The sequence below is a fragment of the Coregonus clupeaformis genome, chromosome 33 (assembly GCF_020615455.1).
Source record: "Coregonus clupeaformis isolate EN_2021a chromosome 33, ASM2061545v1, whole genome shotgun sequence".
NCBI lineage: Eukaryota > Metazoa > Chordata > Actinopteri > Salmoniformes > Salmonidae > Coregonus > Coregonus clupeaformis.
Genome location: NC_059224.1, coordinates 35,087,402 through 35,101,834, shown reverse-complemented (window position 1 = coordinate 35,101,834; position 14,433 = coordinate 35,087,402). Strand labels below are relative to the sequence as shown.

General features: G+C 41.9%; 3 protein-coding genes across 4 annotated transcripts in view; 1 reads left to right on the top strand and 2 right to left on the bottom strand.

Moving 5' to 3' along the window:
* cnksr3 (cnksr family member 3) overlaps window positions 1-10,126 on the bottom strand; it is a 43,296-nt gene extending 33,170 nt beyond the window's left edge. The window contains exon 1 of the mRNA XM_041860880.2: window positions 9,908-10,126. Coding sequence (XP_041716814.1) covers window positions 9,908-9,959 — 52 coding nt within the window. The 5' untranslated portion in view covers window positions 9,960-10,126. The remainder of the gene's footprint in view (window positions 1-9,907) is intronic.
* A 679-nt stretch (window positions 10,127-10,805) lies between these two features.
* si:ch73-111k22.3 (pleckstrin homology-like domain-containing protein) lies at window positions 10,806-13,697 on the bottom strand. Its single transcript, XM_041861180.2, has 2 exons — window positions 13,498-13,697; window positions 10,806-12,948 (listed from the first exon to the last, which is right to left on the bottom strand). Exons 1-2 carry the CDS (start codon window positions 13,663-13,665, stop codon window positions 12,733-12,735), a joined length of 384 nt encoding a protein of 127 aa, XP_041717114.1. The 5' UTR covers window positions 13,666-13,697; the 3' UTR covers window positions 10,806-12,732.
* A 198-nt stretch (window positions 13,698-13,895) lies between these two features.
* LOC121549063 (serine/threonine-protein kinase D3) overlaps window positions 13,896-14,433 on the top strand; it is a 58,223-nt gene continuing 57,685 nt past the window's right edge. For both annotated transcript variants that reach the window (XM_041860879.2, XM_041860878.2), the window contains exon 1: window positions 13,896-14,109. The gene's annotated coding sequence lies outside the window, so the exon portion shown is untranslated. The remainder of the gene's footprint in view (window positions 14,110-14,433) is intronic.

Here is a 14,433-nt window from a genome sequence, read left to right as displayed (position 1 = left end):
GCACACAAGCTTCAGGGAGTCGTCTGAAGGTAACCCAGTACCGGGCTGTAAAAATTGTAGAAAGTGCATAGGGGGTCAAATGTGCCATGAATAACATGACCAAACATTGGGCTAAAATTTCTGAGTTTTCTTACGTCGCTCAGATATAGGACAGACACTTCAAAATCTTGTTCCTTATTATGTATTTTTTGAGTGTCTGTTTTGCCGTGTACAAATGCGTTATTCAATGCGTTTTTGTATGGGCTATAGCAGTAATGCCAGATTTGATGTTAGCTATTCAGCAGCCTGATGATCTGGCGGTAGAAGCTATTGGCCAGTCTTTTAGTTTTAGCCATGATGCTCCTGTAATGCCTGCGTCTGAGTGATGGAAGCGGGGAGAACAAGCCGTGGCTTGGGTGGCTGAGGTCCCTGATTATCTTATTGGCCTTCTTATGACACCTGGTGTTGTAGGTGTCCTGGAGGGCAGGCAGTGTGCACCCAATGGTGTGTTCAGCTAAGCGTACCACCCTCTGTAGTGCCTTGCGGTCAGCGGCGGAGGAGTTGTACAGACATGAACACCGAAACTTCCCTATTGAGTCTTTGTTTGTAGGCGGGGAGGAGCAAAATGGGGTCATGGTCAGATTTGCCAAAAGGAGGACGGGAGATGGCGCTATAACCGTGTCGAAAATACGTATAGCAGTGGTCCAGCGTAGAATCTCTGCGAATTGGAGAGTCAATGTGTTCATAGTAATTCAGGAGCACTGTAGGTTTGCAGATTGGACATTACACTGAACTGAAGTGAACGCGGCCTCTGGCTTTTTCATTACAGCACACAAAGGCATGTGTTGTGCTGTCTAGGGAAGACAGGGCATGAATGAGTGGAGTTTGGACCTGCATTCCAGAGGCAGAATGTTTACTTCACCCCTCACAATAGAACAGGGGTGGTGGTGGTCATGATACTGTGTAGTGATAATGTGTCCAACCATTAGTGTGTGCTGCGTAGTGATAATGTTGTGGCCAATCATTAGTGTGTCCTGCGTAGTGATAATGTGTCCAACCATTAGTGTGTACTGCGTAGTGATAATGTTGTGGCTAACCATTAGTGTGTACTGCGTAGTGATAATGTTGTGGCCAACCATTAGTGTGTACTGCGTAGTGATAATGTTGTGGCCAACCATTAGTGTGTACTGCGTAGTGATAATGTTGTGGCCAACCATTCGTTTGTACTGCGTAGTGACCATGTGTCCAACCATTAGTGTGTACTGCGTAGTGATAATGTGGCAACCATTAGTGTATACTGTGTAGTGATATTGTGGCCAACCATTGGTGTGAACTGCATAGTGATAACGCATCTTATCAAGACCTGTAGGCTTTCGTAAGCGTCATGCTAATAACTCATTCGGAACACCCGTTAAATGCAGCTGCCTATGCTACCCTGCCTATCTTCCTTGTTTCAATCAAAATACATTGATGAAGCTCTGGTGTTGTGTCATTAATCAGTTGAAATTACATGGCCTTATAAGTTCCTTGTTCACAGAAATCAGTTGTTGGGGGACTGGCCACACATAACTGCAACAGGTAGGTATGTGTATGTGACGTGTCACCCTTTGGACTGTGGTAGTAGGTGGGCCCTTAAAAATAAGTTTGGTTTCACTCCTGATAAGCTTAGCCAATGGCAGAGGGTGGTAAGGTGAAAGAGTCTTATGACTCAGACTGAGGTGTCACAGAGATTAAACTTGGTATACGTCCCAAATGGCACTATATTCACTATATAGTGCACTACTTTTGACCAGGGCTTATAGGGCTCTATTCAAAAGGGGTGCACTATATAGGGACGAGGGTGCCATTTGAGACTCACCCCAAGGAGTCATCCTCCCTCTAAACAAGTACATAAACTGGATGCTCCTGTCCTGTGGCTGTGGAAGAACCCAAGTTTAATGCACATAGTCTTTCTTATGCAAGAGTTTGTGTCATTGTGTTACGCCAAAATGAAAAATATTAAAGTGCAGCTACATTTTGTGTTATGGGTGAATCTAATAAAATAAGGATAACCGCTTGATAACAACCCTTATTTCAAACTTTTGCAACTTATCAGACACTTTCTTCAGTCTATAACAAATTGGGAGTTCCATTACCTATATCTATAGTCTTAAATCTTGATTTACTATCAATCACAATCTTCCTCTATAATCTCACCTGTCAGAAGAGCGGGGAAAAATGCGGACTTGCCTGAACGTGTTCTCACTACTGCAGTATATTTACTGCTAGTATATATGTTGTGTGTTTTCAAAGGTATTTTCATATAGAAGGAAAGGATATACAACATATCATTTTTTACTGTTCACAGTCAATTATTTATCTGTTATTATAATAATAATATAATAATAAGCCATTTAGCAGACGCTTTTATCCAAAGCGACTTACAGTCGTGCGTGCATACATTTTTGTGTATGGGTGGTCCCGGGGATCGAACCCACTACCTTGGCGTTACAAGCGCCGTGCTCTACCATTATGCACTGGTTATTTATATGATTATAGCTACCTAACTGCTGGAGCCAAATACCTGGAAGAGAGCCTGACAAAATTATGTCACTATATTTACAAGCATGTGAAGGTATGCCAATTCAAATAGAAAGTATTTCAATGTAAAGACACCTTAGGAACCACACAAACACCGCACTGAATGTTGATCTGCCGTTCATCTGCCGTTCGTCTGCCGTTCATTCGGCACTGTGTGTTTTAGGGCCAACCCGCTGGTGGACGTCTGACTGCCGACATTCTACGTGTAGAATTGGTTTGCACTTGGTTTGCAAATGACAGCCGGCACTCTGTTCAGAGGTGCTACTGTAAGTACCTTCGGACAGCTAACGCTACTCGTGTGTCCATGCCTTTAAAGCTCTCATGAAGGAACCTGCTGCTGTTGTCAGGTTGGTGGTGTAAACACACTGAGCCACAGCCAAAGCTTGAAGAAGGAAGCATTGTAAACACTGAGCAGGATCTACGGGACCAGTCCAAGGATCGTTCAGCACGTTTTCCACAGGGATCACAACAGCCTGAGGCCTGATGGTAGGTAAGATCTGAGCTCAGATCAGGGGCATGTGTATCAAGCCTCTCAGAATTGTTTTATTTTATTTCACCTTTATTTAACCAGGTAAGCCAGTTGAGAACAAGTTCTCATTTACAACTGCGACCTGGCCAAGATAAAGCAAAGCAGTGTGATAAAAACAGGAGTGCTGATCTAGGATCAGGCCCCCCCACTGTCCATATAATATTTTTCGTGTTGATCTAACACTGAACAAAAATATAAACGCAACATGTAAAGTGTTGGCCCCATGTTTCATGAGCTGGAACAAAAGATCCCAGAAATGTTCCATTCGCACTAAAAGCTTATTTCTTTCAAATTTTGTGCATAAATCTGTTTTCAACCCTGTTAGTGAGCATATCTCCTTTGCCAAGATAATCCATCTACCTGACAGTTGTGGCATATCAAGAAGCTGATTAAACAGCATGTTCATTACACAGGTGCACCTTGTGCTGGGGACAATAAAAAGCCACTCTAAAATGTGTAGTTTGTCACACAACACAATGCCACAGTTGTCTCAAGTTTTGAGGGAGCGTGCAGTTGGCATGCTGACTGCAGGAATGTCCACCAGAGCTGTTTCCAGATAATTTAATGTTAATTTCTCTACCATAAGCCGCCTCCAATGTTGTTTTAGAGAATTTGGCAGTACGTCCAACCGGCCTCACAACTGCAGACCACATGTAACCACGCCAGCCCAGGACCTCCACATCCGGCTTCTTCACCAGCGGGATTACCTGAGACCAGCCACCCGGACAGCTGATGAAACTGTGGGTTTGCACAACCGAATAATTTATTCACCAACTGTCAGAAACCGTCCCAAGGAAGCTCATCTGTGTGCTCGTCAACCTCCCCAAGCGGAAAAACATATATTTAAGTGTATTTTAAATGAATATACAAAATTACAATTAAAGTGTTTGAAATTGAAGTACAGTTTTAATGAGTGTGTTTAAGTTCAATGATAGTATACTGTATTTATAGTATACTTAAGATACATTGCATTCGGAAAGTATTCAGACCCCTTGACCTTTTCCACATTTTGTTACGTTACAGCCTTTTTTCTAAAATGTATTAAATATTCAAAATAAAATGTTGCTTCGTCATTATGGGGTATTGTGTGTACAGTGCCTTGCAAAGGTATTCACCCCCCTTGGCGTTTTTCCTATTTTGTTGCATTACAACCTGTAATTTAAATTGATTTAATGTAATGGACATACACAAAATAGTCCAAATTGGTGAAGTGAAATTTAAAAAATGACTTGTTTCAAAAGATTCTAAAAAATTAATAACGGAAAAGTGGTGCGTGCATATGTATTCACCCCCTTTGCTATGAAGCCCCTAAATAAGATCTGGTGCAACCAATTATCTTCAGAAGTCACATAATTAGTTAAATAAAGTCCACCTGTGTGCAATCTAAGTGTCACATGACCTCAGTATATATACACCTGTTCTGAAAGGCCCCAGAGTCTGCAACACCACTAAGCGAGGGGCACCACCAAGCAAGCGGCACCATGAAGACCAAGGAGCTCTCCAAACAGGTCAGGAACAAAGTTGTGGAGAAGTACAGATCAGGGTTGGGTTATAAAAAAATATCCGAAACTTTGAACATCCCACGGAGCACCATTCAATCCATTATTAAAATATTGAAAGAATATGGCACCACAACAAATCTGCCAAGAGAGGGTCGCCCACCAAAACTCAGAGAGGCAACAAAGAGACCAAAGATAACCCTGAAGGAGCTGCAAAGCTCCACAGCGGAGATTGGAGTATCTGTCCATAGGATCACTTTAAGCCATATAATAATAATATGCCATTTAGCAGACGCTTTTATCCAAAGCGACTTACAGTCATCTGTGCATACATTTTTACGTATGGGTGGTCCTGGGGATCGAACCCACTACCCTGGCGTTATAAGCGCCTTGCTCTACCAATTGAGCCAATTGAGCTACAGAGGACCACACTCCAGGCCATACACTCCACAGAGCTGGGCATTATGGAAGAGTGGCCAGAAAAAAAGCCATTGCTTAAAGAAAAAAATAAGCAAACACGTTTGGTGTTCGCCAAAAGCCATGTGGGAGACTCCCCAAACATATGGAAGAAGGTACTCTGGTCAGATGAGACTAAAATTTAGCTTTTTGGCCATCAAGGAAAACGCTATGTCTGGCGCAAACCCAACACCTCTCATCACCCCGAGAATACCATCCCCACAGTGAAGCATGGTGGTGGCAGCATCATGCTGTGGGGATGTTTTTCATCGGCAGGGACTGGGAAACTGGTCAGAATTAAAGGAATGATGGATGGCGCTAAATATAAGGAAATTCTTGAGGGAAAAGTTTCAGTCTTCCAGAGATTTGAGACTGGGACGGAGGTTCACCTTCCAGCAGGACAATGACCCTAAGCATACTGCTAAAGCAACACTCGAGTGGTTTAAGGGGAAACATTTAAATGTCTTGGAATGGCCTTGTCAAAGCCCAGACCTCAATCCAATTGAGAATCTGTATGACTTAAAGATTGCTGTACACCAGCGGAACCCATCTAACTTGAAGGAGCTGGAGCAGTTTTGCCTTGAAGAATGGGCAAAGATCCCAGTGGCTAGATGTGCCAAGCTCATAGAGAAAACCACAAGAGACTTGCAGCTGTAATTGCTGCAAAAGTCTCTACAAAGTATTGACTTTGGGGGGGTGAATAGTTATGCACGCTCAAGTTTTCAGTTTTTTTGTCTTATTTCTTGTTTGTTTCACCAAAAAATATATTTTGCATCTTCAAAGTGGTAGGCATGTTGTGTAAATCAAATGATACAAACCCCCCAAAAATCAATTTTAATTCCAGGTTGTAAGGCAACAAAATAGCAAAAATGCCAAGGGGAGTGAATACCTTCACAAGCCACTGTAGAATGATGAGGAAATTGTTTTATTTAATCCTTTTTAGAATAAGTCTGTAATGTAACAAAATGTGGAAAAAGTCAAGGGGTCTGAATACATTCCGAAGTTACTGTATACTAGAAAAGTACATCTCGTATTTGAAGTATATTATTTTAATTTTTGGTATATTTAAGTATACTTTATTTTTATTTTTTGCTTGGGTCACCAGGGTCTTGACCTGGCTGTAGTTTCGGCATCGTAACCGACTTCAGTGGGCAAATTCTCACCTTTGATGGCCACTGGCACACTGGAGAAGTGTGCTCTTCACAGAAGATTCCCGGTTTCAACTGTACCGGTCAGATGGCAGACAGAGTGTATAGCGTCGTGTGGGCGAGCGGTTTGCTGATGTCAACATTGTGAACAGAGTGCCCCATGGTGCCGGTGGGGTTATTGTATGGGCAGGCATAAGCTACGGACAATGAACACAATTGCATTTTATCGTTGGCAATTTGAATGCACAGAGATACCGTGACGAGATCCTGAGGCCCATTGTCGTGCCATTCATCTGCCGCCATCACCTCATGTTTCAGCATGATAATGCACGGCCCCATGTCGCAAGGATCTGTATACAATTCCAGGAAGCTGAAAATGTCCCAGTTCTTCTATGGGCTGCATACTCACCAGACATGTCACCCATTGATCATGTTTGGGATGCTCTGGATCGACATGTACGACAGCGTGTTTCCAGTTCTCGCCAATATCCAGTAACTTCGCGCAGCCATTGAAGAGGAGTGGGACAACATTCCACACGCCACAATCAACAGCCTGATCAACACTGCGAAGGAGATGTGTCCTAAACTGTCCTACTGTATTCTGAGATCATTGACAGATCATGTGACACTTAGATTGCACACAGGTGGACTTTATTTAACTAATTGTGTGACTTCTGAAGGTAATTGGTTGCACCAGATCTTATTTAGGGGCTTCATAGCAAAGGGGGTGAATACATATGCACGCACCACTTTTCTGTTATTAATTTTTTAGAATTTTTTTAAATAAGTAATTTTTTTCATTTCACTTCACCAATTTGGACTATTTTGTGTATGTCCATTACATGAAAACCTAATAAAAATCCATTTAAATTACAGGTTGTAATGCAACAAAATAGGAAAAATGCCAAGGGGGATGAATACTTTTGCAAGGCACTGTATAACCCCCCCTCATTGTAATCAGCACTCCTGCTCTGAGATGGTCGATACATACAGTCTCCAAACTCAGATCAACAGCCAGAAGATTAGATTACAGCCTTGAGTCTTCTTGGGTATGACGCTACAAGCTTGGCACACCTGTATTTGGGGAGTTTCTCCCATTCTTCTCTGCAGATCCTCTCAAGCTCTGTCAGGTTGGATGGGGAGCGTCACTGCACAGCTATTTTCAGGTCTCTCCAGAGATGTTCGATCGGGTTCAAGTCCGGGCTCTGGCTGTGCCACTCAAGGACATTCAGATACGTGTCCCATAACCAGTCCTGCGTTGTCTTGGCTGTATGCTTAGGGTCATTGTCCTGTTGGAAGGTGAACCTTCGCCCAAATCTGAAGTCCTGAGCGCTCTGGAGCAGGTTTTCATCAAGGATCTCTCTGTACTTTGCTCCGTTCATCTTTCCCTCGATCCTGACTGGTCTCCCAGTCCCTGCCGCTGAAAAACATCCCCATAGCATGATGCTGCCACCACCGTGCTTCACCGTAGAGATGGTGCCAGGTTTCCTCCAGATGTGACGCTTGGCATTCAGGCCAAAGAGTTCAATCTTGGTTTCATCAGACCAGAGAATCTTGTTTCTCATGGTCTGAGAGTCCATTAGGTGCCTTTTGGCAAACTCCAAGTGGGCTGTCATGTGCCTTTAACTGAGGAGTGGCTTACGTCTGGCCACTCTACCATTAAGGCCTGATTGGTGGAGTGCTGCAGAGATGGTTGTCCTTCTGGAAGGTTCTCCCATCTCCACAGAGGAACTCTGGAGCTCTGTCAGAGAGACCATCGGGTTCTTGGTCACCTCCCTGACCATGGCCCTTCTCCCCCGATTGCTCAGTTTGGCCGGGCGGCCAGCGCTAGGAAGAGTCTTGGTGGTTCCAAACTTCTTCATTTAAGAATGAGGGAGGCCACTGTGTTCTTGGGGACCTTCAATGCTGCAGACATTTTTTGGTAGCCTTCCCCAGATCTGTGCCTCGACACAATCCTGTCTCTGAGCTCTACAGACAATTCCTTCAACCTCATGGCTTGGTTTTTGCTCTGACATGCACTGTCAACTGTGGGACCTTATATAGACAGGTGTTTGCCTTTCCAAATCATATCCAATCAATTTAATTTACCACAGATGGACTCCAATCAATTTGTAGAAACATCTCAAGGATGATCAATGGAAACTGGATGCACCTGAGCTAAATTTCGAGTCTCATAGCAAAGGGTCTGAATACTTATGTTTTTTTTAAATAAATGTGCACAAATTTCTAAAAACCTGTTTTTGCTTTGCCATTATGGGGTATTGTGTGTAGATTGATGAGGAAAAACATTTATTTAATCAATTTTAGAATAAGGCTGTAACGTAATAAAATGTGGAAAAAGTCAAGGGGTCTGAATACTTTCCGAATGCACTGTACATAGAAGCATGGCGAGTTCCTGCAGGATGGATCTGAGCTGCCTGTTTAATACAGACAAGCATGGCTGATGAGTTCCTGCTGTAACCTTCTGACCCCGCTCACAGCATGATGCTGCTGACCTTTGTAGCAGAGCTCTTGTTCAGTCGCCCCCTTTATTGTCTGGCATTACTGCTTGGCCATTCATTGTCCCCACTCTAAAAGAGATGGGTACGGTCAGTAATAACAGAACAAAGCAGAGTGTTTGTGGGGTTGGGCTGCATGGTTAGTCACCTATTGACAGAACAGAGCTCAGTTCTACCCTGATCAGTAGAGACGAGAGGCAGAGAGTTTGTATTCAAACGAAGTACTTTTTAAACAGCCCTATATACCACCCATTTTAATAAACAAGTCGTGCATCTTTGTTTATTGTGCATCGGCTGTTCAGCTGATAAGGACTCTAGCTTGGCTCCTTAAGCAGATGTAGAGACCGACTCAAGATGTACAAAATATAAATGTTACGTAACACATTAGCTTGATGGCTTGGTTCCTTTCATTGGTCCAAAACAGTCTTTCAATTAATGACAGCAGCAGTACTCCCGAATAAAGATAGCTTCCTTCATTGTCATCTCCTGACTGGATGCTAATTCATGGGCCTCTGACAGTCCACTCTTCCTAATGTGATGAGCTGCTAACAGGTCAAGCGCATCATACTGTTATCATTCATAGCTTAACAACACATGGCAATGAATATGAATACATACAGTAAATGCTGACACAATGGTCAATGCTTGGTTGCAGCCCATATGGTATCCTATTCCATATACAGATGTATATGGAATAGGGTACCATATGGAGAGACCTGAAAATAGCTGTGTAGTGACGCTCCCCATCCAACCTGACAGAACTTGAGAGGATCTACAGAGAAGAATGGGAGAAACTCCCCAAATACAGGTGTGCCAAGCTTGTAGCGTCATACCCAAGAAGACTCGAGGCTGTAATCGCTGCCAAAGTAGCTTCAACAAAGTACTGCGTAAAGGGTCTGAATACTAACCTAAAAGTGATATTTCAGTTTTATTTTATTTCTAAAAACCAGTTTTTGCTTTGACATTATGGGCTATTGTGTGTAGATTGAATAGGGGGAAAAAAAACAATTTAATCCTTCATGGTCGAATAAGTTATATTCTTCAAGAGTTAATGGGTATACATAATTAAGTCCAAAAATTCAAAAAGACAATTAACTAGGCTATAACAACGAAATATATATACATTTTAAAAGGATATTCAAAAATATGGCTACACAGACATTATTATACTATGATTGGGAACAGTTTATGTTATAGTTAACAAGGCTCTCAACTCACCTCTCATCCAATCGACAACTTGCTTAGGAGTCCACTTCGTTATGGGATCCATTTCTTTGAAATTATGCCTGCTAAAATGTTGCCGTCTTTTTCAGTAAGTGTTTTTCGTTTAGGCTAGTTTTTATGAAAAATCAGTCATTCCACATAGTAATAGACATGTAACTACAACGACATTACATGGAAATAGTCCTAGCACGCTGCTCCCGGTACAGCCCCCAGCACCGACTGATCGCATGTGGGAAAACAACAAGTTTACAGTACAGCGGCGCAAACATGAGAGAAGTTAGGGGCGGGAGTATCAGATTACAGTTCGGGTCATCAACCACTACTCAACCAAAGCCGTTACTGCTAGCTAGTGAGCTTTATCAATGCATAGGCTATTGAATAAGATAAATTATATTGGAGGCAAATATAAAATATTATTGTGAAAATCCTTGAATTTATTACTCAACAGGTTTTTGTGAAAATAATCAAATATAGCCTACTAGGCCTAATGAAGAAAATGTGATACAATGTGCTACATGTTTTCTTCAATGTATCACACTTCAAATTCACACACAACATTTGGATCTGGTGGTATCTAATTAGACCCCTCATCTTGTCTAAGTCTCAAAGCATGAGTCTATTCATGTGTTGGGTGTTGCCTGATATGACAATTTTAGGTCCCCAAAGTTTCCCATGGGAAGAGTGCAGGCAAAAGTAATTTGGTGGCAGTGATATGGGACTTTTAAGGGTTTTAAGGGGACTTTTAGGGTTACATGGGTTATGAGAAGAATGTTATGATGACAAGAGTGTAAATTAACAACAACAAAACAATTGTGTGTGTGGGTGTCATGTTTAATTTAATCAATAAATTCATAATGACAGATTTTCTTATGTCATTTATCCATGTCGGAGACTGGATAAATGACAGGCGTTTGCTATAATATCTAAAAACATTGTAGCCATACATTTGTCTGGCAATACAATCCACAACTTGTTGAACATCATGAGAAGTAATTGTTTTTTTAAGGAAAGACTGCCCCCTTCTGACACCAGGGGGGAGGATATTTTCTACTACTTTACAGACTAATCACTTCACTTCAGCAGTTTGAGAACACTTACAGGGAATTCAATGCTAACATTCCCAATACACCAACTCAAAAATATATAATTTATTGAATAAACAAAACAATTACATTTTGTATTGTATATGTGTGTGCAGAATAATAAAGCGGCAATGTCATAAAAGGTTTTATTTTGGTCCTTGACTTGACGTGCCTCCACAATATACAATCTCCATCAATGCCTTTGTAAAGCCTGTTTCTTTCAGTGCTGAACGGTCCACACCTGCAGTGTATCTCTAGATGTCCTGTGTTCAGACTTCCTGTGTGACTGATGGATTCTTGTTCTGCCCGCCTCAAGCAAGGCTTGACATAAGCTGACAGAGACACTGTCTGCATCCCAAATGGCACCCTATTCCCTGTATAGTGCACTACTTTTGACCAGAACCCTAAGGGCCTGGTCAAAAGTAGTGCACTATATAGGGAATATGGTTCCATTTTGTAAGCAGCCTCACACTGAGTATTGAACTGGATGTCTGACATAGAGCTATGTGTGTGTATTGCTTTAGAAATGTGTGCATGACTCATACTAGAAAACTGTTGCATTTCAAGACTTGCTGTTAATAATAACACATCTGTCTTGACAGTCAACTTATTTTTCTGCTGACGATGGATCTTAGGTCTAAAACACTCTTTCTCCCTCTCCCTCTCTGTGAGCATGTTTGGATGACTATGTGTAACCTGTGTAACCTACGTCCCAAATGACACCATATTCCTTATACAGTGCACTATTTTTTACCAGGGCCCATAGGCCTCTGGTCAAAAGTAGTGCACTATATAAGGAATATGATGCCAATTGCAATGCAGACAATGCCTCTCAGAGGGTGGTCTGGGTCTGGCACCAAGGTAGAGGAGAACTTGACTAAGAGGAACATCCATTGAGAGATGACCTTCCTTCATTTTCCAACTGAACCTGAGGTTTGGCGCTGACCTGTATTTTTATTTCTACACACACTCAGATTCAGTTTCATTACGTTTAACCATCTCAGTCTTCTCTTTCCTTTATTTAATCTTTAACCTCCAACTACTGTGTTTCCTGAGGTCTTTCCACACACACACACACACACACACACACACACACACACACACACACACACACACACACACACACACACATCTATGGACCATTGGGCCAATCCTTTCGTATCAGGATTCCTCTGAAAGGGAATTATACATTACCATGGCAACTAACTGTCAATATTTACAATACATTCTTGCCAGGTCCAGTGGCACTGCTATGCAATTGTATACAGATGGAGATAAAAGGGGTTGAGGTCAGAACAATATGTATTATACACGTAGCAGAGGAAATGGTTCTACTGCAGAGTCGAAGCAAAAAGGATTACATAGGCTACTGGGTTCCTTTCTTGTAGCATGAAAAGCACAGATCCTGCCAAAGTAGATTCCTACCAATGTCTAGTAGCGGATTATTGCTCTCTAAAGAATGGAATTAAACTGAAAGCAAATAATGATAACAGGTGTATGTAATGTGAAAAGTAGAATAGTGAAAAACCCAATTCAAGTTGTTTCAGCAGCACTGATGATATGGAAGACTGAGGGCATGACTTAAGCAAACACAAGCTTTATAAAGTCTAAAAAATCATATTAATGCCATGCCTCCTATTGGCAAAACTTTCACACACAAAAATCACACATTGCCACAGTCCAGTAGACCTACATGAGTATAAAGGTATAAAACAATCTATGTAAAATCCAAAAGGTCTATTGCACAACACAAGCATTAGTAGCATGGTCCCTGGAGCTCAGCTGTGCTTCACATATAGCCTCCATCCATCCCTGCTGTTCTGATGTGGTGCCAGCCCGGAGGAAGAAGGTCCGTTTCCTGTCCTTAGGCGTAATAGTCCATTCGAATGATCCATCTCCTCCTTCAACAGCCTCTACCACCGCCCCAACCAGGTTGATGGTCTTCAGAAGCTTCTGGATGAAGAAGTGATGTTGTTTTAGATGGCAGATATGCTGTGCACCCCAATTTGCACCCTATTCCCTATATAGTGCACTACTTTTGACGAGAGCCCTATGGTCCCTGGTCAGAAGTAGTGCACTTTGGGAGCAATTTGGGACGCATAGATGACCTAGGCCTATATTTTGCTGCCTTGTAATAAAATGCAATGAATGCAAAGTACTGTCTCTACATGCCAAGGATACATGTAGACTAAATAACAATAGCCTACTATATTATTGACATTGTATTCTGAGACAATGTTCAAAACACCTAGCTGAGGGAGACCTTGCCACCTTGCTACTGTAGCAGTAAAAGGCACGCTGCTATGGTAACAGGACAACAACGTAGCAAGTAGGGAAACATGTTTCACTGACAGTGCTGAAAGTTCCAATGTAACGCTTGGTCGCATAGCTATTTTGTCACACTGACTGTACCATAATCATCGGGCAAAAATTATACATTCTAAAAAACTATTTAGTCTTAGCTTGACATGTTGCACAGGAAATGACCTGTTGTCTTCTTACCTCTTCATTTTCTCCATACAACAGTTTAGTTTCTTTCAACTGAAACCATGCAGGTTTCCACCGGTGCGTAAAATGTGTGCGCTTGGATAACCATCCTTTTTTATCCTCTTTTACCGCAAAGGAGTTTTCATCTGCACCGTTAGAGGTCGCAGATACTACAGCCATCATATAGTTTTGAGACAAATAACGGGGATAGCTGAGAAAATAGCTTATACTTCAAGGGCGTCACACACCCAAAGCCTACCGGGTAATGTCGTTCTTATTGTCTAGCTGCACCATCTACAGATGGCCGGTGGAACAAATACTAGAACTTCTAGTCCCAGAAAGTCCTGTGTTCTGTTGTTACCCAATGAGTGGGGACATGAGTTACTATGGTGCCATAATAGGATACGCATGAACTGGTTGAGATCTGGCTACGGGAAAAAAGTTTTGAGAGGAAAGTACCCCATAGTTGACAAAATACTCGGACTTCGCACTCAATGCCAAAATAGAGAGTTTGGAGGCACACCAGGCCTTCGTGATTTCACAGTTCAAGCGTTCGAACTTCTTGGAAGATTGGAAATAAAACACACTTTTCATCTCCAGAGAGCAAAAACTGTCCTTTTCGAAAAGGTAATGTACACGTATATAGGCTTTGTGGGGGCGTTTAGGCTATAGTGAACAATATCAAGCATAGGATAGCAGCTACAAGCAATTGCATGAACATGTTTTACTTCTCCCATCCAAATGAGAGCACTATGTGTCTCTTGGTTCCACATGTGTTAGGCTAGTTGAAATTCCTTATGCAAAGGCACAACAAGTAATAATAGTAATACTACTAATAATACTGTTATTCTATTGTTGTTATTACTGTATTATTAATACCCTTTAAAGGGTTTTATTAAATTATTGTATACAGAACAAGCTGTTTCGCAGCCTATTCATTTACATTAACTG